Source organism: Microcaecilia unicolor, chromosome 3 (assembly GCF_901765095.1).
Source record: "Microcaecilia unicolor chromosome 3, aMicUni1.1, whole genome shotgun sequence".
Taxonomy (NCBI): Eukaryota; Metazoa; Chordata; class Amphibia; order Gymnophiona; family Siphonopidae; genus Microcaecilia; species Microcaecilia unicolor.
In genome coordinates this window covers 154099969-154126907 of record NC_044033.1, presented here as the reverse complement: position 1 = coordinate 154126907, position 26939 = coordinate 154099969, and the positions used below count along the sequence as shown (strand labels likewise).

The 26939-nt window shown below is 43.0% G+C and overlaps 1 protein-coding gene across 4 annotated transcripts in view; it reads left to right on the top strand.

Annotated features, from left to right (window-relative positions):
* Nucleotides 1-26939, top strand: part of LTBP1 (latent transforming growth factor beta binding protein 1) — a 565328-nt gene that overhangs the window by 285707 nt on the left and 252682 nt on the right. For all 4 annotated transcript variants that reach the window (XM_030196510.1, XM_030196508.1, XM_030196509.1 and 1 more), the window contains 2 exons: nucleotides 7494-7703; nucleotides 14259-14533. In XM_030196510.1, coding sequence (XP_030052370.1) covers nucleotides 7494-7703; nucleotides 14259-14533 — 485 coding nt within the window. The remainder of the gene's footprint in view (nucleotides 1-7493; nucleotides 7704-14258; nucleotides 14534-26939) is intronic.

Genomic DNA, 26939 nt, shown 5'->3' with positions numbered 1-26939 from the left:
CCCCTCTTCTCGCGGTGACTGGCTTTTCTCCTTACCAGTACTGCCTACACGTTGCCTGATGCTGTCGCTGACTCCAAAGTACGGTAACTGCATGTTGGGCCAGTGTGTGGCTTTAAGCATCTGCGCATGTGTAAGGCCTGCTGGCTCCTGGCAGGATCAGACAGGTCTTGAGCATACGTGGATGCTCAATGCACCTCATTAGTCCAGCTGGCAGTTACAGTACTTCAGTGTCAATGGTAGCATCAGAGGCAGCATGAAGGCAGTACTGGTAAGGAAAAATGCTGGTCACTGTGGGGGGGGGGGGGGGGGGGGGGGAGGAGAGGAGGGAAGAGAAAGACGTGCCACTCACTTGGGGTGGGGGGAGTGACATAGACCTTTAGAAAATAAAAAGATAATTGTGATGCCTCTTTCAGGTTATGAAATCTCCTGTAATTTCTATTTTGGGAAAGGCAGATGCAAGGTACCCAAGTTCCATGAATTGAGTAACATAGAGGGACATAATCAAACGTTGCCGGCCAAATAGATCGCCGGCGATCTATGTTGGCGGCAGCGCTACAGCTAGCTGGAACCATATTATCGAAAAAGATGGCCGGCCGTCTTTTTTTTCGATAATACGGTCTAGCCCGGCCAAATGGCGTGGATTTCGCTGGGTTTGAGGTGGCCGGGTTTGTTTTTCAGCGATAATGGAAAAAAATACCGGCGATCTCCAACCCGGCGAAATCCAAGCCATTTGGTCGTGGGAGGAGTCAGCATTTGTAGCGTACTAGTCCCCCTGACATGCCAGGACACCAACTGGGCACCCTAGACATGTGGGTACAGTGGGTTTTGGAGAGCTCCCATTACCAGCACAAGTGTTACAGGTGGGGGGGGATGGGTCTGGGTCCGCCTGCCTTAAGTGCACTGCGGTACCCACTAAAAGTGCTCCAGGGACAGGACTGGTTGCTGCTGTATAAGCTTGACACACCAGTTGACACCTGAACACTAATCTCTTTGAAAAAGTCCTTTATTTGAATAAGCACGTTTACTCACAGTTAACTGCAGATCAGAGGTTGTGCCCCATTGGCAAAGAGTCATCCTGGTACTGAGATTAGCAGTAGGTCAGAGCTGGCAGAATGGTGTACAATGCCCTCTTTCAGCCACATTCAAGGTAAGAACTAAGTTCTCTAACGTGGCTAACACATGAAAGGGATCTAAAACTGGCTTACAAAAATGGCCACTACCTCATGGACTACCGGAAACAAAACAGGGCACACTCTGACCAGTAAGCAGGGGGAAAAGCACCATGGGAGTACAGCCCAGTACCCTACACCCACCACAATGCATTGCTGATGTGACTCTGCAGTGCACCTAACAGAAAAGGTGTCACACTCACCCGAGAGCCACATCACAACCAGGGAAAGACTGTCGGAGGATAGAACACATTCTGCCGTCATGGAGGTGGGTACAGCATTTGAGGCTGGCATACAGGCTGGCAAAAAGGTTTTTAATTTTATTTTTTTAGTGTGGGAGAGGGTTGGTGACCACTGGGGGAGTATGGGGAGGTCATCCCCCATTCCCTCCAGTGGTCATCTGGTCAGTTGGGGCACCTTTTTGAGGCTTGGTTGTGAAAATAAAAGGACCAAGTAAACCCGGCGAAATACTGCTTATCGCCGGGTTTCTTTTTCCATTATTGGCGAAAGCCGGCCATCTGGTAGCCACGCCCACACCCGCCCATGTCCCGCCTTCGCTTAGCCGGCGACACGCCCCTTTGAACTTTCACCGGCGAGGTGACGGGAAAGCAGCAATGCTGTCAAAAACGCAGCTTTTGATTATACCGATTTTGCCGCTTTTCCGAGATCGGCAGCCATCTCCCGATTTGTGTCGGGAAATGGCCGGCGATCATTTTCGATTATAAGCTGGATAGTAACATAGTAGATGACGGCAGAAAAAGACCTGCACGGTCCACCCGGTCTGCCCAACAAGATAAACTCACATGTGCCATTTTTTGTGTATACCTTACCTTGATTTGTACCTGTCTTTTTCAGGGCACAGACCGTATAAGTCTGCTCAGCACTATCCCCGCCTCTCAACCACCTGCCCCGCCTCCCACCACTGGCTCTGGCACAGACCGTATAAGTCTGCCCAGCACTATCCCCCGCCTCCCAACCACCAGCCCTGCCCTGCTTCCTACCACTATGACATAGAAAGGAGGCAGTGGCAAGAAGATAGCACTCTCCCATTGTTGGAAAAATGAGTTTATTAGGGCCTCATTCAGCAATGATAGGTATTCCGTGGACTGATGGAAGAAATGGTTACTGCTTGAGAACTGTTTAAACAAGTTTAGGATAGGAAAGTCCCCAAAACTCATTTGGATGATGTTTTGCTGGCCTTGACAGTAAAAACAATATTAATCAGTTGGAAGAACAGTACATTGTTAGAATTTAACATGTGATGGAATTAAATTTGTTTAATATGTAAATAGGAAAAAAAACATTGCCAAAAAGAAAGGGTGCCCTCATATATGTGAACAAATCTGGAAACCTCTAGAAAAATGTATACATTTCTAATGAAACATGCTTTTGAAAGTTATACTGTTATATGGACCTTCCCTATTATATACCTGGTTGCCTGTAGTTATTTTTGTTATTTTGTTTTAAACAAAAGCAATAGAAAATGATAAGGAAATTCTACTTTCATTGTGCAATCCAGAAATTGTCATTTGAGATTTCATAATACAGAGATCAAGCATTGGGTCATGAGGGCCTGGTATGCCAGAAATGAGAAGAGCCAATGTGTGAAGGAAAGCATGTGTGCGCTAAGGAACTCCACGTTGTCACAATCTCCCAAATTTCTATCTTTGGTTTATATTTGAGCCAACCATTCTTCCCTCTTATTTTTTTTTTGGGGGAGGGGGGGATGCCTCGGCTTATATGCAGATGGCTTATATTCAAGTATATATGGAATATAGAAAATAGAAAACACACACACACATACATACATACAATCCATCGGTGTGGGTTTCATTATTTATATATATATATATATATATATATATATATATATATATTATTTTTTATTTATTTATTTCATTTGTGTCCCCCCCCCCCCCCCCCCACATTATCCCACCTATTTGCATGCTCAATGTGGCTTACATTATATTGCAAAAGAGATAATTATGAACAGAGTAAGAGGTTTGTTCTAATTTAACATAATACTATGTAAGAAATCCGGAAGATATGTTTGTAGAATGATTTACATAACACATAATAAAAAGCAGTAAAATATAATGACCAATAATGATAATATTATTAATATAATCAATTCAGAGGGATCAGTAAGTGGTTGGTTAGATATAGAGTAATCAAATCGTTAAGGAGGATTCTTATTGTAAGTTTCTTCGAACATGTGCATTTTCAATAATTTCCTGAAGTCTGTCAACTCACGTGTTATTTTTATAGTAATTTGGTAGTTTATTCCATGGTTTTGTACAGAGGTATGTGAAGGTAAATGCCTGTAATGATTTGTATTTGAGTCCTCTACAATTAGGGTAGTGGAGGTTTAGGAAGGTACGTGATGAACTTTTGATGTTTCGTGCCGGTAAGTCAGTTAGGTCTGACATGTATGAAGGAGGTTCCCCATGGATGATTTTATGGGTTAAGGTGCAAATCTTGAAAGTAATACGATCTTTTAGTGGAAGTCAATGTAATATATATATATATATATATATATATATATATATATATATATATATATATATATATATATATATATATATTTATTTATTTATTTATTTATTTATTTATGGCATTTATATCCCACATTATTCCCACCCATGGACAGGCTCAATGTGGCATACAATAGTCTATTAAGCAACATTAATACAAAATACAGGAATTAGCGTCAGAGAAGGGAAAGAGGAACAACAGGAGGGAGAAGAGAGAGAGGGGAAGGTGACAATTTGTCGATGTGGCTGCCGTGGTTCAGAGGGATGCAACACCAGGAGGGCCCACAGCATATGCTCTACCGAAAAGGAAGGTCTTGAGCCGCTTCTTAAAGGTTGGGTGATCTGGGGTGAATTTGACCACTTGGGGCAGTCCGTTCCAGGATTGATTGCTAAGATAAGAAAAAGAGGAAGCATAGCATATATATTAAATGAAACCCAGACAGATGGATTTAAATTAATTCTATGAGGCTTTCCAACCTGAACTTACCCTCCCAATTCTACCACACTCCTATCCCTGATGGGCTGCTTCCTACTGATTCAGATGTGTACTTCATGTTCTTTGTTGTAATTTCTATTGTAAAATCTACTGACTGAATTGCACAGTTTTCTTAATGATTGCTGTGTGTACTGCTAACTAATGTGTTGCCATGAAACAGTGGTACCTTGTGATTAATTATAAAATCAATCCTTTGTAATCTGCCGATAGTGATATCTAATAGTGCAAAATATTAATACACTTGATTTTATTTGCTTATTCTTGACAAACCTCCACTCTGTTTAAGCCACACCTCCCATCTCTCCTCCAGGTCAAAGATGCACCTAGAGAGAACACAGATCCACAAGTACACAGATGCAGAGGGATTAAAAATTATTATGCGAACCATGCTTTCCCCTCTTGTTTCAGTTGAAATGAGTTTCTGTCAATGTGCCTGAGATGCCAGGCTGACCACATGGAAGGGGAGAACCCTCTTCCTCCAGACCAACTTGGTTTCTGAATGAGAATTCTGCCTTGTCTAGTGCTGGTTTTGTCCAGCAACTGGTCCTGGCTCTCAAGTTTTCCCAAAGTGGCTCTGAATGAAACTAGTGTGCCCTAATGTTTTCCTTTCCTTAGAATTCTCATTGTGTAATATTGCATCCCTTCCCTCCCCTCTTTCCCTATTGTTTCATATTGTCTCTTGACTGTCCTGTACCTGTCTTTATCTTTCCCTTCCCGCTTTTATTTTTTGACTGTGTAAAACACTTAGATTACTTTGACATAGGTAGTATATCAAATAACATGAACATCAGGACTTACTAGCAGGAGCAGAGTGTACAAAAGAACTCTCAGGTCCTGTACCAATTAACCTTTTCATAAGAACTTAAACGTTGCCATACTGGGATAGACAAAAGTCCATCAAGCCCAGTATCCTGTTTCCAACAGTGGCCAATCCAGGTCACAAGTACCTGGCAGATCCCAGAACAGTAAAACAGATCTTATGCTGCTTAGCCTAGAAATTAGCAGTGGATTTTCCTAAGTCCATCTTAATAATAGCTTATGAGCTTTTCTTTTAGGAAATTATCTAACCTGTTCTAAACCCTGCTAAGCTAACTGCTTTTACCAAATTCTCTGGCAACAAATTCCAGAGTTTAATTACACGTTGAGTGAAGAAATATTTTCTCCAGTTTATTTTAAATTTACTACTTAGTAGCTTCATTGTGTGCCCCGTAATCCTAGTATTTTTGGAAAGAGTAAACATACGATTCACATCTACCCAATCCACTCCACTCAGTATTTTATAGATCTGTATCATATCTCCCCTCAGCAGTCTCTTCTCTTAAGCTCAAAAGCCCTAGCTTCTTTAGCCTTTCCTCATAGGGAAACTGTCCTATCTCCTTTATCATTTTCGTTGCCCTTCTCTGCAGTTGCGTAGCCAGACAGCCAATTTTGGGTGGGCCTGAGCCCAAAGCAAGTGGGCACAACATTTTCTCTGCCCCACCCTACCCCCACCTCAAAATATAAATTACACTTTCGCTGAAGGTGGCCAGAATTCCCATTTACCAAGCTTGGCAGACAGCAGCAATGTTCCTAAGTCACTGAAGCCGGCACCCCATGCACATTTAGTTGTCATGGCTCAAGGATGCTGTCATTGACTGCAGAGCTTGGGAGAAGAGAGTTCTGGCCGTCTTTGGATGAATTCCACAGCTGGGGATGCTTGGGGATCCCCACCAGCTATACAGCAAGGGTCAGGACCAACGTTAGCCATGGTAGAACTCAGGTCAGAAAATAAAGGAGGGTCCCCCCTCCCTGAACCACTCCTCTCTGCCTCCTCTCCCGTTTCCCCACCTGCCATTACTTTCACACCACAAAGGGTACAGGGCTGCACACTATGTGGTAACAACATCAAAATGCTTACTAACCAAACACACTACGAATCAGTTTATTGCATCAATATATGTAATTTTTGTTTAATTTTTAAAGACAACAAAGCATCATATATGGTTCTCAAATGAACTATTGGATCTTCTATAGCACACAGCTATTCTAGATGCGAAGTTCTCCAATTATCTTTTGCATCTAATGTCATATTTTAACTTTTACATAAGAATGCACTTCTGCAATAAACTTAAAAAAAAAAAAGACAACAAAACAGTGACCAGTTCACTTATCGGATAATGCAGATTACAGAACTGTAGAGTCTTTATCACACACCAACAGACCCTCACCAAATACAGAACAAGGGATCACAAATGAGAAATGAAAATATTTAGACAAAAATTGATCTGGGTACCCCAAGAAGTTAAACGTAGCATATACTACAACACTGGAGAAAGGAAAAACAGAAATGCATTTCCTTTTCTACTGAACACAGTACAAAGACATTTACTATGCACATTTCCCAAAGCTAGTATACTCCATTTAAAGCATTCAAAATAAAATTCTTTTTTTACCTTTGTAGTCTGGACATTTTATTTTTAAATCATGTTGGTTCTGGTTTCTCTTTTCTGTCTGTCGTCTGCTAATTCTCCTTCAAGCAGCTGTTGTCTATATATCTTTTCTCCTCTCTCCTGTCTATTCCATCACTACACCTCCTCTGGCATATTGATTGTTCTTTTTTAGCTCTTTCCTCTTTTTGTTTTCTTTTCTGCTCTGTCAACTCAAATTTCACCCTTCTATCACTTTCTATCATCCTTCTCCTCCTTTTTACTTTTCAGCCACCTATCAAATTTCCATCTTCTCTCACCCACTAGCTCTCCCATTACCCATCTCAAACCTTCCCCACTGAATATCAGGGGATAATTTAGCAGATGATGATCAGTGTTTTAAAAAAAAAATCTCTAACCGCCACCGGTGACTATTGAGGGGGCTACACTTGAAAATATAATCTACATGCATTATTTTCTGACCTCTAGAAAACAAACTGCAGGGAAGACCTTCTGTCAGAGCTTTGAAAATTCTCCGCAGATCGGGGTTCTCAAGACCTGGCCTGGTGAACCCCCAGTCATTTGGGTTTTCAGGATATGGGCAATAAATATGCATGAAACACGTTTAGAAGAAGTAGAGGCAGTGCATGCAGATTTTGCTCATGTATATTTATCTTGGATTCTCTGAAAGCTCAACTGACAGAGGGTCCTATAGGACGGGTTTGGGGATCTCTATTGATCTAGTGCCATTTACCTGATAGAATTCTTCCAAGAGACCCTTGTATTATTCATTATGTGACAGCATCACTATGTGATATCATATACATTTTAAATACAGATGAAATATACTTTTGATAATGGGTGATATTTTTCTTTCTCTCTCTTTCAGTTATTTGTCACCTTCCTTGCATGAATGGAGGCAAGTGCAGTTCGAGAGACAAGTGTCAGTGCCCTCCTAATTTTACTGGCAAGCTTTGTCAGATTCCAGTGCAGAAGCAGTATCAGAATCCACAGCAGACTGCCAAGGCCAGCGGGTCACAAGTTGTTCATTCTACACATACTTTACCGCTCACTGTGCATGGACAGCAAGGAGGAAAAGGTAACATTTATGTCTCTTGTAGCTTTCTTTCTTCCCTTGCAATTTTTGGTAGCTCTGCACCATTGTGCACATTGTGTCCATAACTATTTATTGTTTACTATAATTTGTATACCATCATTCAAAAAATTACTTTAATGACAGGACATAGTAACATAAAGAGCAAATCTATAAGGTATGGCTAAATTCAGGTGGCAATTATGTGCCAGTGTTTACAGAACATTAGCACACATCAGCTGACACAGGGGTCCTTGTTTCTTATGGTGCTCTCTGATAAGATGACAGTTTATATCTTTTTTTTTTTTACTCACAGAAACTATATCCTACCCTCCCCCTTCCCTCCCAACCCACAGAGTGCAGAAGCCAGAAACGCCAAAGAAAGACCATGATAAGTATCTTATACCACATTCATTGAAATCATGAATTGATAATGAGTGTGACTGTTGGGCAGAGTGGATGGACTGTTCAGGTCTTTATCTGTCGTCATTTACTATGTTAGTATGTTAGTACAGTCTGTCCCTGATTACATTTGTAGTTGATTTAGTATGAGTCTGTGAGCTCTACCAGGAACAGTGAATATGTTTATCCCAAACAGACAAAACGTGTTTTTTTTTCTTTTTAGTGTGAGTTTGAAGTCTTGTAATTCCATCATAAGAAGAGTGTGGAGATTATTGCAGTAGTGCCACAAAGGTGACACTTTTCTTTACTTTATCTGGGATTTATATTCCACTCACACCTACAGAGGTTTGGAGTGGATTACATTAGGAGAGATTAGTTACAGCAAATTTATAGCAAGGTACGTAATATAGCATACATTTGGAAATCAGATTACAATTGTAAGAGATCAGTTACATCAACCTATAGCAAGATACATAGAGGGGCATAATTGAAAGGGGCGCCCATATTTTCCTGAGGACATCCTCGCAGGACGTCCTGGCGAAGGTGCAGGGAAACCCATATTATCGAAACAAGATGGACGTCCATCTTTCGTTTCAATAATACGGTCGGGGACACCCAAATCGCAAAATTTAGGTCAACCTTAGAGATGGTCGTCCTTAGAGATGGTTGTCCCCGATTTTCGCTGATAATGGAAACCGAGGACGCCCATCTCAGAAACGACCAAATCCAAGCGCTTTGGTCATAGGAGGAGCCAGCATTCCTAGTGCACTGGTCCCCCTGTCATGCCAAGACACCAACCAGGCACCCTAGGGGGCATTGCAGTGAATTTCAGAAATTGGTCCCAGGTGCATAGCTTCCTTACCTTGTGAGCCCCCCAAAACCCACTCCCCACAACTGTACACCACTACCATAGCCCTTATGGGTGAATGGGGGCACCTACATGTGGGTACGGGTTTGTGGTGGTTTTGAAAGGCTCACATTTACCACCACAAGTGTAACAGGTAGGGGGGGATGGGCCTGGGTCCGCCTGCCTGAAGTGCACTGCACCCACTAAAACTGCTCCAGGGACCTGCATACTGCTGTCAGGGAGCTGGGTATGACATTTGAGGCTGGCATAGAGGCTAGCAAAAATATTTTTAAAGGTTTTTTTTGAGGGTGGGAGGGGGTTAGTGACCACTGGGGGAGTAAAGGGAGGTCATCCCCGATTCCCTCCGGTGGTCATCTGGTCAGTTCAGGCACCTTTTTGAGGCTTGGTCGTGAAAATAAATGGGCCAAGTAAAGTCGCCCAAGTGCTCATCAGGGACGCCCTTCTTTTTTCCGTTATCGGTCGAGGACGTCCATGTGTTAGGCACACCCCAGTCCCGCCTTCGCTATGCTTCCGACATGCCCCCGTGAACTTTGGTCATCCCCGCGACAGAAAGCAGTTGAGGACGCCCAAAATCGGCTTTCGATTATGCCAATTTTTGCGACCCTGGGAGAAGGACACCCATCTCCCGATTTGTGTCGAATGATGGGCGCCCTTCTCTTTCGAAAATAAGCCTGATAGTACATCAAAACATTTGAAAATCTATTACCGTGTAAGAAGTCGGTGATCAAATTTGGGAATGGGGTACATCAACCTAGTTTCTTTGTCCTTTGTTCATGGGAAGAGTTTAAAAATGTTTGACTTATACAACTGGTTATCTAGTGAGGTGGGAGAAGGGTAGAGGGATAGAGAAATTTGTTTTAGATAGTACATATGTGTCGCATAGAGAACCGAGAAAAGCTTATTGTGATAGACTACTACCTTTTTGATGCTGCTTTTAACTCCTGACTCTTATTCACTTGTTCAGAACCCTTATTTTATCATCCTCACTTTAATATTCCCTTATCTCTTGTTTGTCCTGTTTGTCTGTCCTAATTAGATTGTAAGCTCTGTCGAGCAGGGACTGTCTCTTCATGTTCAACAAACCATCAGCATAAAAACCTTCACTGATTCTCATGAAGTGCTCTAAAGCAACAGATAAGTGCTCGACTTTACTTTATCTTTGTAAAGCTGCTTTAGAGCACTTCATGAGAATCAGTGAAGGTTTTTATGAACCAAAGAAAATTTGAAGTTAGTATTGATATTGTCAATATATTAAAAAAAAATGTTCTTGTAAAAAGAGCAAAATTGTTAAAATCTATTTGGAAATAAATTAGAAGTTAAAATAATTCTTTCCAAGCAAGGTTTTTATGACCAGTGATGAACACCACGCCCCCAGTTAAAGCCGCTGAAAACTGAAAGTAAGCGGTCGGGCGTTTTGAGGTCTTTTTCTTGCTTTTTAGAAATATTTTGTTAAAATCAAACATTATATTTCCATATAAATTTTATTGGATTCCTCTTTATATGTTAGGTGTGAGGTGCAACATATCTCCAAGTAGCGAAAAGATTCAACCCACTTAGGGGCAGATGCACTAACCCCACGTAAAGAGCCCTTCCCTTACCGATTCCATAGCGAATCGGTAGGGAACGGCAATGCATCAAGAAAATGGAATGCAAATGAGCTGCTCGTTGCAGCTCACTTGCATTCTCTAATCCCTTGTAAAACAGTCGGAGAATCGGCTGGTAGAGCATGCGCAAAGCAGCCAAGCGTTATGCTGGCTGCTCTGCGCATGCCAAGGACGTAAAACAAACAAACAAACAAAAAAAAGGACTGTGCCTATGGACGTTCTTTATGGACGGCCTTCGCCCCCTCCCCCCCCCCCCCGAGTTCGCTGCCGCTCCCCCTCCCCCCTGCATTGAAATGACAGCTTCCCTGCCATCCTCCGCACCCCTGTGGCCATGCCCCCACCGCCCCCCCTGAGGTTGTCGCCGCCGCTGCTCCCCCCTCCATCTGCCACTAGGCCCTCACAGCGCCTCTCACCTCCATGTGAAGGTGCTGCACCGGCTGCAGCAGGCAACAACAGCTGATCACCTCTCTTCGGACTTCCCTCCTTTCATCCTTGGCCTTCTCTATTGGTCAGTTTTGATGCTGAGAAGGCATTTGATCGTGTGAGCTGAGATTTTTTGTTTGCAACCACGCACCACTATGACATAGAGGAATTTGTTTTTTAGATGCAGTGCGGGCCCTTTATGTATCCTCAGTGGCAGTTATGTGGGTAAATGGTATACTACCTGAGTCTTTTCCCATTCAGCGAGGAACGCACCAGGGCTGTCCTCTTCTCCCCCCCCCCCCCCCCCCCCCCCCCCCCCCCCCCCTCTCGTTGTTTGTTCTTTCAGTAGATTCACTTCAGGAGCTGCTGGAAAATCTGGATATCCAGGGGGGTGTGGATCGGTACCCAAGAGTTTAAGCTCTCTGCCTTTGCTGGCAATCTTTTAGTTCATGTGGTGGAACTCCATCTTTCCTTACCTGCTCTCATGGATAGATTCACTGAATAAGTGCTGTTTTGCCATAGTTTAGTATTATATTGAATTTAGACAACTCTAGCTTCAGTTTGGACATCTTGGGGTAGTTCTTTTCCTTTAAAATGGGAGCTTCAATCTTTTTGTTATTTGGGCATTCAGCTGCCCCATAACACCTCTTTACTTTATGAGCCTAATGTCTCATCTCTTTTATCACATACAGAGGAATGCTTCTATCGCTGGAGGTCCTTACCCCTTACTCTTCATGATGGGATACATCTTTGCCACATGGTTTTATTTCCTAAATGGCTTTATATGCTGCAGTTGTTACCTATAAAGCAGTTGATACGGGATTTATTCTCATTACAGAGGCTTGTATCTAAATTGTTGGTGTGGTAGGAAGCCAAACCCCCCATGCATCTATTTACAGGATTATTGGCGTTATGGAGGACTTGGACTCCTGGATTTGCAGTTATACAATTTGGCCTGTCTGCTTCGCCATTTAGGGGACTGGATCTTATACACCAAGACATCATGAGCAGGCTTCTTATCATCTTTACTCTCTGTTACACAGTCCTCTGTGTGATCTGTCACATTATCTTTGTCGGAGTGCATTATTACAATCTTTGCGAGAGGCGTGGAGGGCTCTTAATTTACTCTTAGGGGTGATACTTGGGTCTCTGATCATTTGTCATTCGTAGGTAATTTGTCATTTGCTCCAGGATGTGGTAATGTTAGTTTCCAAAGGTGGGCAACCAAGGGGGTGTTTTATTTACCGCATGTTTTGGAGCCTGGGGGCCAGCTGGACATTGGGAGGCTTTACTTGTTAGAGGGACGGTGGAGCAATGGGATCTTTTCACATATAGAAAACTGCAGCACTACATTCCTACCTTAGATCCTGTTGGCTTAACTTTACGTTCTCACCCCTTAGGTTTTATTGAGCCATTCCAGGATGGTGGTTTATCTGTTTCCATGCTCCATTGGGCCCTATGGGAACTCTCTTCAGTTCCAACTTGGCCAGAGCTCCAGACTCATTGGGGTCAGGACTTCGGTGTCAATCCTGATACTCTAGACATTGGGACACCTGATTCGTCGTACTCCTGCAGTTTTTATTAGTGCAGAGCTCCTTGAATGTCAATTTCGAGTGCTCCAGCAGGCCTATTTTTACACAAGAGCGCCTGTTCAAGGCTGGAGATTTGGACACCCCCACTTGTCAAAAATGTCATCAGGAGGTTAATTCTTTCTATCATGGCTTGTGGAGCTGTGCTAAAATCCAACATTCTGGGTGCCTCCAGCCTCCTGTTACGCTTTCTGTTGTTGCATCGCTCTATTCCTGTGTTGCCAGGAGACTGTTTTACTCTGGAAAGCGGGGGCATTGGGTAAACAAGTTATTTTGGGGAGCATGGCTCAGTGCTGAAGTCCCATCTTTTTGACCCTGGAGGAACTGTTTTCATGCGTTGATACTTCTTGAACGGAGACATACTAGATATTCCTTCAAAAGGAAACAGTTTTTTTTTTTTAGACTTGGGATGCTTACATACCGTCCTTGCCACACAGAGCCCGGAGTTTGATTCTTAATGCGCTTTGATTTCTGTTAGGTTCCCAGTATTGTTGGGATCTCTTCTATCGCTTGGGGGAGAGGGGGAGCCTTGTGTGGTGCGCATTGTGGGTACATACCCAAGGTGTGTTTTTTTTTCTCCCCATGTAATTCTAGGGTGCTGTACGAGCCCAAGCACTTCAGTATTTAATATTTTTTCGCAGATTGGGATTGGGGGCTGGTTCTACTTTTTTTTTTTTTTAATTATTATTATCCTTGGTTTACTATCTGGAGTTCTAGGAATAGGTGGGTTTTGGATGGGGGGGGGGGGGGGAACACACTGCTTCAAATACCGTTCATTTGCATTATATTACATAAGTGCTGTTTTGCCATAGTTTGGAAGCAGTGTTGGGGGGGGGGTATGGAGATTCTCTTATTATTTTGCTATTTGTTATTGTTTGTTATTGTTCTGCAACTCTTTTGCAGGTAGCTCATACTGCTGTGTGCATTTGTATTGTTATTATCACTAATAAAAGCTTTTACTTCAAAATACATGTGGAACCATACAATGTACATACATGCACACATTTACAGCTTTGGAACAAGTGTAAATTTATGTGAGAAGATTAGTATACTGCTGAAGATAGTGCTGGAAGTCTATTTTATAAAGGCACATAGATGACTTTATTGTCTCTTTAAAACAGACATAAAATAAGCTCTTTTTTCACATAGGTGTCCTGTTATGAAATTACCTCCCACATGGCTACAAAGGCCATGAAGCATGAATGAAGAGATTTATTGTAGATTAGTGTACATATTCTTCTTAATGCTTAAAGTTCATATTTATTTAAAACAATATATATTCCCTTTTTCCTTGAACTCTAAATCACAGTTGAGTTGATTGTACTGGAAAGTTAATCAGATACTTGATGAATATTTCAGAAGGAAACTGGGTATTTTTTGTGGTGTTTGCACTGTAACTTTAAGAATGCCTAGTTGGGGCTCTTTTTCTTAATTAACCCCTCCACTTTTGGACAGTCATTTTTGGTAATCTAATAGTAGTTTCTCATGTAACATTTGACTATTCTCGTATATCATATAGACACAAAGTGGACGGAAGAAAAAAAATTAAAGCACCATTGAAGACTTTCAGAATCAAAGCGTTGAATTTTAAAAAAAATTTAACTTAATATTTCTAACATGTAGTGTGCCGATTCTCTGCAATTTTAAAATCTTTTTTTTTTCTTACTTGCTACAGTGAACTTCTCTCCCAACCTAGTCAACATTCATGTGAAACATCCGCCTGAAGCCACAGTACAGATCCACCAGGTTTCAAGGTTTGACAGCTCATCAGCAGGACAGAAAGTGAAAGATGCGCAGCCAGGCCAACCTCAGGTCACATATCAAAGTGTACCAATTCAGAAGCACCAAACCCATTCCTCTTACTCTCATCAGCAGACTATTTCTCACCAGTATCCTGTTTCAGCTAAAACTCAGCTTGGACGCTGCTTCCAGGAGACAACTGGCTCACAGGTAAGACATCTGCTCACTTCCTCAATTTCATTTAAAATAGATTGATTTATAACCTCCTCTATCAATCAGATTGAAAGCAAGGAACAACATAAAGAAAGAGAAGAAAGTACTTTACATACTAATTAAATGCCTTGCTAAGATAAAATCCTAACTATCCTGAACCAACAAAATACATTAAAATATCATTCCAGAACATACAGATAGGGGCTCATTTTTGAAACAGAAAAACATCCAAAAAAGGCACAGAGCGGCAGATTATTTTTTTTTTTTTGTCAAAACGTCCAAATCGCTATTTTCAAAACCTATTTTAAGACATTTTCTATGCAGTTCATAGCAGTGCATCCAAATCACAAGGGGGCATGTTGGGGTGGGATTTAGGTGTTCCCAAAACTTGGAAATTTTTCTTCCTCAATTGAACAAAGGAAAAACATCCAAGTCTAAAAGCTAGATATTTTGGTGTAGACCTGTTTCAGTCACGACTAAGTCACAAAAAGGTAGGGTTACCATATGTCCGGATTTACCCAGACTTGTCCTCTTTTTGAGGACATGTCCGGGCAACCGGGTGGGTTTCCAATCTGCCCGTTTGTCCGGATTTCTGGACAAACGGGCAGACGGGCGGGTGGGCGGGCCGTCCTATGCTAGCCTCCTGGCCCTCCCTTCCCCTTATTTACTACTCTACTGCCCTGGTGGTCTAGTGACCTCTTCCGCCTTCGGGGCAGGAAAGAGCCCCCTCTTTCCTGCCCGGAGTGCTGCCCTGCATCCTGTTGCTGATCTCGGTGCTGATTCAAAATGGCCGCCGAGAATTGAAGCGACCTCACGAGACTTCAACTCTTGGCAGCCATTTTGAATCGGCGCCAAGATCAGCAACAGGATGCAGGGCAGTGCTCCGGGCAGCAAAGAGGGGGCTGTTTCCTGCCTCAAAGAGGTCACTAGACCACCAGGGCAGTAGAGGAAGGGAAGGGGGGTGACGGGGTGTGTGACAGGGGGGAGGGGAATATGTGACAGGTGGCGGTACGAGGGTGTGAAAGGGGGCGGGTGGGGTGGGTGGGGGCAGGGCATGTGTCCTTTTTTTGGGGGGACCAAATATGGTAACCCTACAAAAAAGTGCCCTAAATGACCAAATGACCACTGAAGGGGTTAAGGCATGACCCCTTCCCTTACTCCCCCAGTGGTCACTGACCCCTTCATGCCTCCCAAAGATGTGAAAAAAAACAATACATACCAGCCTCTATGATAGCCTCAGATGTTGTGGCCAGGCCTATCAGAGCAGCAAGCCAGGTCCCTGGCGTAGCCTTCTGGTTGATACAGTGCACTGTATATCCAATGTCCAAAACCCACCAAAAACCTACTTTACTCACATATAGGTGACACCTGTAGACATAAGGGCTATTATAGTGGTGTATAGATGGGTTCAGTAGGTTTTTGGTGGGTTTTGGAGTGTTCACCATACAATATAAGGGGGTGTATTCATCACAAAGTTTAAGGGGGTAACGTTCAGATGTGTACATGAGATCTTTTATATATATATATAATAGTTAGATGCTAATTCCGCACCCAAATTTTGGCATGGAAACGCATTCCAGTGGATGCAAGTTGCTGAAACAGGGCTGAAATGGCAGATTGGCACAGAAATACACTTATGCTCCTAGTTATAGGATAGCATCAAAGTGTATCCACACGTAACTGCAAAGGGGGAGTTTCTATGGGAGGGACATTCCAGAAAATTGCACGCAGTATCATAGAATGCCGAGAATGCATACCCAACGTGTGTGCCAGGATTTACCAGTAATTGGGAAGCAAGGCCAATGCTAGGCAGACTTCTATGGTCTATGCCTTGATAATAACAAGGAGAAATCAAGAAAAACTATGCATACGTAGTATCACATCATACCTTATGCTATGAGTTTATCTTGTTGGGCAGACTGGATGGACCATACAGGTCTTTATCTGCCGTCATCTACTAGTCTGCACATGGTTTCAGTTGATGTAAGTTCTTATGCCCAAAGTTGAATGCGGAATTCAGCAACCAATGGTATTCTGCAAAAAATGCTCATCCCGAAACGCTCTTTATAAAATATCGCTTGGCACCGAATTTTCTTGGCACTCATATTTGAAATTTATGATCTAGGCAGCGTTTGGTTAATGTAATTGATTCTCCTGAAGCAGCATAAGCGAAACAGGGCCGCTGCCAAGAATCCTAAGAGTGTCCCTTTGAGGCAGTGCAGAAACATGCCGGAGGATTCGGGTCTTCCTTCACTGTGCCGGCGTTTTTTCTTATTTAGGGTAATGTGGAGGATGATTTTCACTAACATACTCTGGCTTGTACGCCGCTCTTTGAATAAGCTAAGTACTGAGAAGTTTTCTACTGTTTTGTATATATTTACACTGTGAAAAAATTATGATTGCAGTTTTCAATAAAAAAATAAGACTATTTAGCACAATGTTTGATATGTGATATTTGAACTGTGAAGTTTTTCTGACCGCTGATGTTTCCCTTTGGTAGCTTTTGTTGTGCTGGTGGTTGAAAGTGGTGTAGGCTTTACCTTCAAGGTAGACTCAGATTTTTTTCTCCAAGTTTTCCTGCCTCCTATTTGTGTATTCTAAGTGAGATAGCCTTGTTAAACATTCAGCTCCTAGTTTTTTACTTTACTCATATTTAGGCGCCATTTACTAAATCCAGCCGTAAATGGAGGAATAGCCTAGTGGTTAGTGCAGCGGACTCTGATCCTGGGGAACTGGGTTTGATTCCCACTGCAGCTCCTTGTGACTCTGGGCAAGTCACTTAACCCTCCATTACCCCAGGTATGAATAAGTATCTGTATATACTACTACTACTACTTAGCATTTCTATAGCGCTGCCAGGGTTACGCAGCGCTGTACAAGTTTAACATGGGGAAGGACAGTCCCTGCTCAAGAGAGCTTACAATCTAAAGGTTACAAACTATGTAGTCTGTGTAGGTAGCATGAATGGGGAAGGTGGTTAGGTGCCAAAAGCAAGGGAGAAGAGATGGGCCTTAAGTAAGGACTTGAAGATGGGCAGGGGGGGCGCTTGGCGTATGGGCTCGGGAAGTCTGTTCCAGGCATAAGGTGATGCGAGGCAGAATATCCTGCTTATAATCGAAATAGAAAAATGCCTATATTGTGACCCAAATCGGGAGATAGACGTTTATCTCACAAAAACGAATAAAGCGGTATAATCGAAAGCCGAATTTGGACGTTTTCAACTGCACTCCGTCGCGGATGTGGACAAAGTTGATGGGGGCGTGTCGAAGGCGGAACTGGGGTGTGGTTATCGGCCGATCAGAGATGGGCGCCTTTCGCCGATAATGGAAAAATAATATGCGTTTGTAGCGAGAATTTAGGGCACTTTTCCTGGACCCTGTTTTTCCACGAATAAGGCCCCAAAAAGTGCCCTAAATGACCAGATGACCACTGGAGGGAATCGGGGATGACCTCCCCTGACTCCCCCAGTAGTCACAAACCCCCTCCCACCACAAAATATGCCGTTTCACAACTTTTTATTTTCACCCTCAAATGTCATACCCACCTCCCTGGCAGCAGTATGCAGGTCACTGGAGCAGTTATTAGGGGGTGCAGTGGACTTCAGGCAGGTGGACCCAGGCCCATCCCCCCCCCACCTGTTACACTTGTGCTGGTAAATGGGAGCCCTCCAAACAGCCCCCCAAACCCACTGTACCCACATGTAGGTGCCCCCCTTCACCCCTTAGGGCTATAGTAATGGTGTAGACTTGTGGGCAGTGGGTTTTGAGGGGGATTTGGGGGGCTCAACACACAAGGGAAGGGTGCTATGCACCTGGGAGCTCTTTTACCTTTGTTTTTGTTTTTGTAGAAGTGCCCCCTAGGGTGCCCGGTTGGTGTCCTGGCATGTGAGGGGGACCAGTGCACTACGAATCCTGGCCCCTCCCACGAATAAATGTCTTGGAGTTATTTGTTTTTGAGCTGGGCGCTTTCATTTTCCATTATCGCTGAAAAACAAAAACGCCCAGCTCACAAATTGTCGAATAAAACATGGACGTCTATTTTTTGCGAAAATACAGTTCAGTCCGCCCCTTCACGGACCCGTTCTCGGAGAGAAACGCCCATGGAGATAGACGTTTCCGTTCGATTATGCCCCTTCACGTAAACTGCTTTGAATGTAGTCACAAAAACCACAGAAAGGTGGTATGTCAAGCCCCATTCCCTTTCCCTTTCGTGTTAAGGGACGTGGCATGGAAAGAGAATGGATGTAGAATCATTAGCCAGATAGCACCTCACTTACCGTGTACCGTGCACTAAACCCCAGATTCTATATAGCATGACTTAAATTACGGAAAGTATTGTCCCCTGAGAAATACTTCGTGAAGGCTAAGGAGAACAACACCTAGTGTTTACTGTGAAATTAGTAGAAACTACCTTAAAAATTAAAACTTCTTTAAAGATTAAATAACATTTTTTGGAGACCAGTGAGGATTGGAATGTGGGGACTAGAGAATACCCCATTATTTCATTAAACTGAGGTCTTCTATACCGATAAAAAATCTTTTTTTGCTTAAGATTCTTATACCACAAGTCGAAACTGTTTAAAATATATAATGCATGCTAATGATAACATTAACACTTGACCATTAATAAAATAAAGAGGTTTTTATGGCTGCAGTAAACATGACCTTAGTGCATGAGAAAGACCTGCATAAAAGTGTGCTAAGGCCAATTTTAACGCAGCTTTGTAAAAGGACCCTTGTTTGGTGACTTGACGGCTCCTTTTGGAGACTTTTTCTTTCTCCTCATTTCCTGAGAAGGCAGGTTTCCTTTTAAATGGAACATTCTCCGGTGCCTTTGGTGAAGGTTGGCACTTCTATGCTCAGGAATTCCTGACATCTATTGTTGTTTGAATTGTTGAATAGATGTCCAGTTTTTGATTAGTAGTGTGTTGCAGTGGCTCTGTTCGGTCCCTCCTGTGGATTACTGCTCTGGTACTTCCCAACAGTCATTCTGCGCTGGTCCAGAGGGACGCTAAGAAAGGAGAAATTAAGTCGTACCTGCTAATTTGCTTTCCTTTAGTCCCTCCGGACCGGCCCAGATCCCTCCCTACGTGGTATTTGATTTGTTTTGGCAGCTGTGCAGTTCCATTCGGTTCAGTGGTTTGATAGTTGTGGTAGTTCCGTTTGCTCTTGTCTCTGTGGGGAGCTATTTGAGAAAAAAATAACAGAGACCAATTACACAACCGGTACTATGCTGTTGCATATAAGTACCTTACTGATATTGATCTCTCAATTTGGTGTAATCGAACTATTCGACAGTTTCCAGCAGTGTCTCTTTGTTTGTAGGTGGCTGTGTAAACCGACTGGCACACAGATGTCTGGTTTCTGTCTTTCCTGTTGCTTTGATATGTGAATACTGAGGCTTCCAGGGGGCTGAGCAGGGCTCTTATTTGCTGGCTCAAAATCAGTTTTCTCAGTCTCCACGTGCTGGTAGGCATGCATAACCCATCAGTCATTCTGGGCCAGTCCGGAGGGACTAAAGAAAGCAGATTAGCAGGTAGGACCTAATTTCTTCTTGATTGTCCCATACTTGACGGCCCTTGGTGCTTTATGTTCTTCGTAAACATACACTTAACCATGAAAATGGAAACGCCAGTAGCGCACCTAATTGGTATTCTACAAATATGGACTCAAATTGCATATTTGTAAGGAGAAAAAACAACTACCAGAAAATTGATGGAATCAAGACCTATTCAAAAATGTTTTACCACATCAGTCAATATGGTAGGCCAAAACACTATCCTCTACTCATATGAACCATCTATATTTGATTGCTTGTAGCAAGGAGGAAAAAGACTTTGGTGGTTCTGTGTCACCCAGAAACAGTGATACAGACCTCACACCACCTCAATCAGCAGTCCAAAAAGCCTCCTCCAGTCATTTGCAAGTGTAGTAAGGTTTTTTTTTTTAAATTATATTGCTCATATGTTTTCACAATACTTGTCTTGCAACCGCTCAAGTAACTTGTATGATAAATATCTCAGTTCAATGTATTTTGGTCTCTCTCAAAGCGCTAAGCAATAACAGTAAACTTACCTCACAGCTCAACAGAGTCATCTGTTTCACATTTGTGCTTCTTCAGGAGCAGCTTCATTAAACAACGTAAGCACCTGCTAGCTTAATCTGTAAAAATAGAAAAACAGTGAAGCGTGCATTTTTATATCCGATGTAAAATATTTTTTCAAATGGGTAATTACAATCGTCAAAGTAAGCTTCTAAAGAAACCTACTGCATAGCATTTTACTTAATACTTACTGTACTGCCAAGTGTTTCTAGATGGCACCCGAATTTAACTAGGACGCTGATGTCACATTGCCCAATCTAAGTGCTTAGATCCAATTATTTGATCTGTTAAAGATTCAATTGCTTTCCAAATAATATTAAAAAATACTATTTTAAAAGTATCATTTGAAAAAACACAGTTTAAAAAAATGCTATCCAATCAATATAGGCATTTAATCCTTGGGGTTTCATTGATTTCAGTTTGTGAATCCAGCTGATTGCCACCTCTCACGCTCTCTATCAGTTACAAAGCATTCAAGACTTTCATATGTATGCCCTTTCTCCATGCAGTGGCACTTCTAATTTCCTTCTCTGCCACTGTCACCACCACTATCCTACCTTTGCTCAGGCCCAAATAAATTGCAGCACATCATGGGGCCTTGAGCACAGGCTCACACGCAAGGCCTGATGTGTTCTGCCCTCTCCAATATGAAGCTTCGATTGGAGGGGGCAGGGCACGACAGGTTTGAGCTAGGTAGATAATCTAATAAAACCAGCACTTTCGCTTGCCACATCTATCAACATGTGAAACCTGGGATTGGTATTGGATGGCAACCTCTATAATACTATGCTCTGAGAAGACTGTATAGTCTCAATCAAGAAAGCTGTCCTGTACAGACTGTGAGATTTACCAGTACATGCAGTTAAATCAGGTTTTGTTTGTTAGTAATTATCAAAGATACAAGTTGCCAAATTTTTCTTTCTCAAAAATTTTAAGCAAAACTAGATGTTTCATATTTTTTTCAAAGTCAGATGTTTCACATTTTTGCACATTAATATTTTTACTTTGTGAAGCTGCTTAATTTTTTTTCATAACCTTGAAAACTCCAAACTCTGTTAAACTTGATAATTGTCTAGAGCAATGGTTGCCAAACCTTTTTGGTTCATGGCACCCTTAGTGTCTGAGCAATTTTTCACAGCACCCTCCCCCCCCCCCCCGGCCACATGGGTCTCCCCCCCCCCCCCCCCCAGCCACATAGGTCTCCACATCCCCCCTCTACCACATAGGTCTCCCTTTTCCTGCTTCCCCCTCCTCTCACTGCAACACACTTCTCCTCCCTGAAAGTTCAGCACACATCTCCATTCCCTGCAGCCCCCCTCCTCCCAGAATCACACCATTGAATGAAGTGGTAGTAATGGCCTGACTTCCAGAAGGATTCGTCTTTACTAGTTTTTATTATCATTTATTTATGCATTTTCATTAAAATGATACATCACGTATTTAAAACCTTGAATAGCATAAAGAAATCATTCCACAATAACCAAAGGAAATTAAACACTAAACCCAGGTCTACAAGTTATGGAAAGGGGCAAGGTACACCAAGAAAATAAAGGATCAAAAAGTAAAAAAATAATGTAATATAAGAAAAGGGGGCTATTGCCTAATCCAATCAAATAGAGGACATATATATATATATATATAATCAATTTAAAGCCCTTGATCTATTCTCAAGAGTCTTGATCTTCCCACAGAGTATTAACTTATTCTGCACCAAACCAGATTGCACTGCTGTTACTTTCTCATAATTCTTCTCCAGTGCCAGAATTTGTATCTTGCAATTCTCTACTCCCCTTCTTCTGAGATTGCATGCCTGTGTAAGTAGCAGAACATACTTTTACCAAGGCAGAAGCAGAGGCGCCAGTAGACGTCATTACAGAGTCCACGATGATTAAATGTCATCTGCATTGGCTTAACTACAGGTGGGCACTTGCACACCTTAGCTAGATCTTTCATAGCTGATGTTATGTTTGCCAGTCTTACCCACTCCTGTAGTGAAAGAGTCCCCCTTTTTTACGGGACAAGATTCCAACTCTGAAGAAGTCAGATTCCTCCCAAGCATTTCTGGAACCATCTGCCCAATATCAGGAGCTGGAGTGCAGCTGTTTACTTCCTGTGTTCCTCAGAAAAACCTTTTGGAGAAATCAGACACTGGTTCCATAACTGCATTCTCTGCAGCCAAGCAGGGAACTCTGACCCTCTCCTCTGGAGACAGGGTAAATTCAAGCTCAAGGTGAATGAGGCTCCCTACCCCTTGCATGCTAGCAGACACTCTTCTGGAGGGAACCGTAACGCTGGTAAAATACTGTGCAATTATTGTTTGCCAAGGGGTACTCACACGGAAGGGCTGGGAGGCAAGCTGTTCACTTTTTGCTTTTTTCTCAGAATGGCAAGAGGTAAAAATATCATGTCTGAAAGAAAAATAAGTGGGTTTGAGAATCGGCATGCTGCAGAGCTCCTGCATGCCCTTCTCATTTGGCAGCCATCATGTCCCCATCTCCTGTCCCTGGTAGTTTAAAACAATCAGTCAAGGGCCAGAGCTCACAGCTGCCATTTTGAAAGTGGAGCTGGCATAGGTAGGCGTAACTGGGGATCGCTTCTGCCCCGACTTCATCACTAAACAATCATGGACTATTAGGCTGTGGAGGGGGGTGATTTTGGGTGGGCGGAAGACACTTGTGGGCCGATGATCAGAAGGAAAAGCAGGCGCTAGAGGCTATTAGTGCCATCCGCCTCATGATCAGAGCCCCTGAGCAAGTGAAACAATGCGCTTGTGGGCTCTGAACGCAACTAGCATGCAAATGCATTCAAAACAGGGCTCAGCACAAGTAGCATGCAAATGCATGTTAAACGTATTCCTCCCCAGTGATCAACAAGCAGCAGGCCAAACATTTGCGCGCTGTCCGCAGTGTACCCTACACCACCTCGGAGCTGGCGTTAGGGTTTGCAGACCATTTGGGAGGAATGGTGAGCCCTGTCCAACATGCATTTGCATTCTAGCATGCCCCCCAATCCCCCCAATGCAGCCCTCCCCCCTGCAGAGGCAGGAACCCCGACCCTGCCTCCAGCGACACAGGAGCTGGAGGTTCAGCAGACCTCCAGTCCCACCGACCCCCCCCCCAACACAAGTTCAGGGGGGGGGGGGGGCTGGAGATCCGGTGGGTCTTCAGCCCCCCTAACCCTCCCTAGCATGTCCCCAAGAAAAGCCCTGAAAAGCCACTGCTTATTTCTAGGATACTCAAAACTCACAAAAATATATATAGGAGAGTGTATATAGAAACACTTAATACTCTTAGAATTTAAATGAGGTTCCTTGTCACTTCACTCCTGTGGTGAATCTGCGCTCGTGCACTGAACTTTAATCATTGACTCATTCCCTCCTCCTACCTATGCTACAGTCACTCTCAATCCACTTATTTTTAATGCTATTTTGTCTCTCCTGTACATAGGTCTTTTCCAAAGACACTTAGCTTAACGAATAATCTGAATCGTAGTTATCTGATGCTAGGGTCCACTTCAGGAGTCAGCACTCAAGAAAAAAATCTAGGTGTCATTGTAGACTGACATTTTCTGCCCAATGTGTGGTGGTGGCTAAAAAAGCAAACAGGATGCTAGGAATTATTAGGAGAGAGATGCAAAATAATTTCAAAAATATTTTAATGTCTCTGTATCGCTCCATTGTGCAACCTCACTTTGAGTATTGTGTTCAATTCTGGTCACCGTATCTCAAACAAGATATAGCGGAATTAGAAAAGGTAAAAAAAACCTACCAAAATGATAGAGGGAATGGAACTGCTCCCATATGAGGAAAGGCTAAAAAGGTTAGGGCTCCAGCTCAAAAAAGAGGTGGCTGAGGGGGGCTATGATTGAGGTCTGCAAAATCCTGAATGGTATGGAGCAGGTGGAGGTGAATTGATTTTTCACTCATTCAAAAAGTACAAAGACCAGAGGACACTCAATGAAATTGCATGGAAATACTTGTAAAACCAATAGGAGGAAATATTTTTTTTTCACTCAAAGAATAGTTAAGCACTGGAACTCAGTGCCGAAGGATGTGGTAATGGTGGTTAGCATATCTGGGTTTAAAAAAGGTTTGGACAAGTTCCTGGAGGAAAAGTCCATAGTCTGTTATTGAGATAGACATGGGGGAAACACTGATTGCCCTGGGATTGGTAGCATGGAATGTTGCTACTAATTGGGTTTCTGCCAGGTACATGTGACCTGGATTTGGCCGCTGCTGGAAGCAAGATACTGGTATAGCTAGATCATTGGTCTGACCCAGTATGGCTATTCTTATGTTCTTGTGGCCATAGTTTTATTGAAACATTCTACAGCACTTCCTCTGACACTTCAGAGTGCTAGTGCTCTATACTAGTATACAAGCACTATAGAAAATACATATCGTGAGTGAGATAGAGACAGCTTTTAATTCCAGCCATAGGACAGCTTGAATTCTGTGGCTGGAATTAAAAGCTGTCTGAGTCATAATTAAAAGTATTTCTTACTGTATTTCCAAAGTAGAAAGCAGGGCCGTAGCAAGCTATAACTGCCTGTGTGACTTGCCCACCATGGCACCCTCTTCTTCCCCCTGCCATGCGTGTACATCCCCCTTCCATCCGAAAAATGCATCCATCCTGAAAGTTGCAGTAGCCATTTTGAACCCAGAGCTGACAGATGCAGCAGCTACTGGGGATTGCTGCTGCCCACCCTACCCTATACCATCAGGGTTTTGCTCAAGTATGCCTAGGTGGCCTGAAGGTAGGGGAATGGATAGTATTTGGGGCGAGGGAGGCTTCTGGAGGGGGGTCTTCTTCTGGAGGGGTCAAGAGGATGATGTAGGGAGAGGTAGGGATAGGAGAGGGCCTTGGGGTCTGTAGGTATGAGAAATAGAGATGCTGGCCAAGCAGGGGAGGCAATGAATAGGCTGCAATTTTGGCATCTTCACCTCCCTTGTGCCCTGTTTGGCCACATCGGCTGTGTATACATTTTGGTGGCCCTGGTGGAAGGGAACCCGAAACACTCCAGATCATACCAAATGACATGGGGCCCATCAGTGGCGTTCCTAGCCTAGATGACACCCGGGGCGGATCGCCGATGCGCCCCCCCCCCCAGGTGCAGCGCCCCCCCTGCGAAATGACACCTCCCCGGGTGCATGCTGCTGGGGGGCGTGCCACGGCGCACACCTGTCGGCTCCGAGTTCGCTAACTTCGCTCGTTCGCTGCAGCTCCCTCTGCCCCGGAACAGGAGGTAACCTGTTCTGGGGCAGAGGGAGCTGCAGCGAAGTTTGTGAACTCGGAGCCGACAGGCACGCCACGTCACCCCCCAGCGGTGTGCACCCGGGGCGGACCGCCCCCACCGCCCCCCCCCCCCCTTGGTACGCCACTGGGGCCCATGATTTGCCTAGAACTCTCTTTATATGGCACAAGTGCTTTTTTTTCTTTTTTCATTTTATTTTTATTCATATACAATTTTTAAAAGGAGTCACACTTGATTAGAAAGTGCTATATTCACACATTAGCTAAGAAAAATAATATAAATTTCCAATAATTAAACACTCAAGTCCACTTTAAGGAGAGGCATCCGTCGTATAGGAGGATTCATGAAAAGGAAAGAAAAATTCTTTAAGGAAAATATAGCATCTAGGAGACTTTTAAACAAGGTTAATTCTGTTTAGCTCCTTCAATTCTTTTAGATGTTACAAACGCTGTCAGTTGTGATGGGTCTATGAAAACATATTTATGTGAATTATAACATAATATACATTTGCAAGGAAATGGTAAATAAAATGTGGCGCCTAGTCGCAGTACTTCTGGTTTCAATAATAAAAATTGTTTACGTTTTTTTTGTGTGTTTCTTTCGAAACATCTGGAAATATTGATATGTTTAATCCCAGAAACAGTTTATCTTTGTGTCTAAAAAAACATTTTAAACAACCATTGCTTATCTGGCAGTAGAGCAACCGTGGCAACCAAGGTTGCCGCAGTTGCTTGTTCAGTATCGGATGTTTCCAAAAAGTTTGTAACATCCAAGGGTTCTTGTTCTTGCTGTGGTTGCTGCTGTAGATGGCACATAATAAACTTGAGTTAAAAGGTAGTAAATTTATCTCTGGTATCTCCAAAACTTATTTAAGGTACCGTTGTAACATCTCCAGTGGATTAATCATTTTAACTCTTGGCAAGTTTATAAATCTTACATTATAGTGTTTTCTTAGAAAAATTAAACAACTAAACTTATGTGGCAGATAAAATTTCGCCCAGTTAGAGGCTATCTTTGGCATAGTTTGCTAATCCTTGTTGAGGCTACA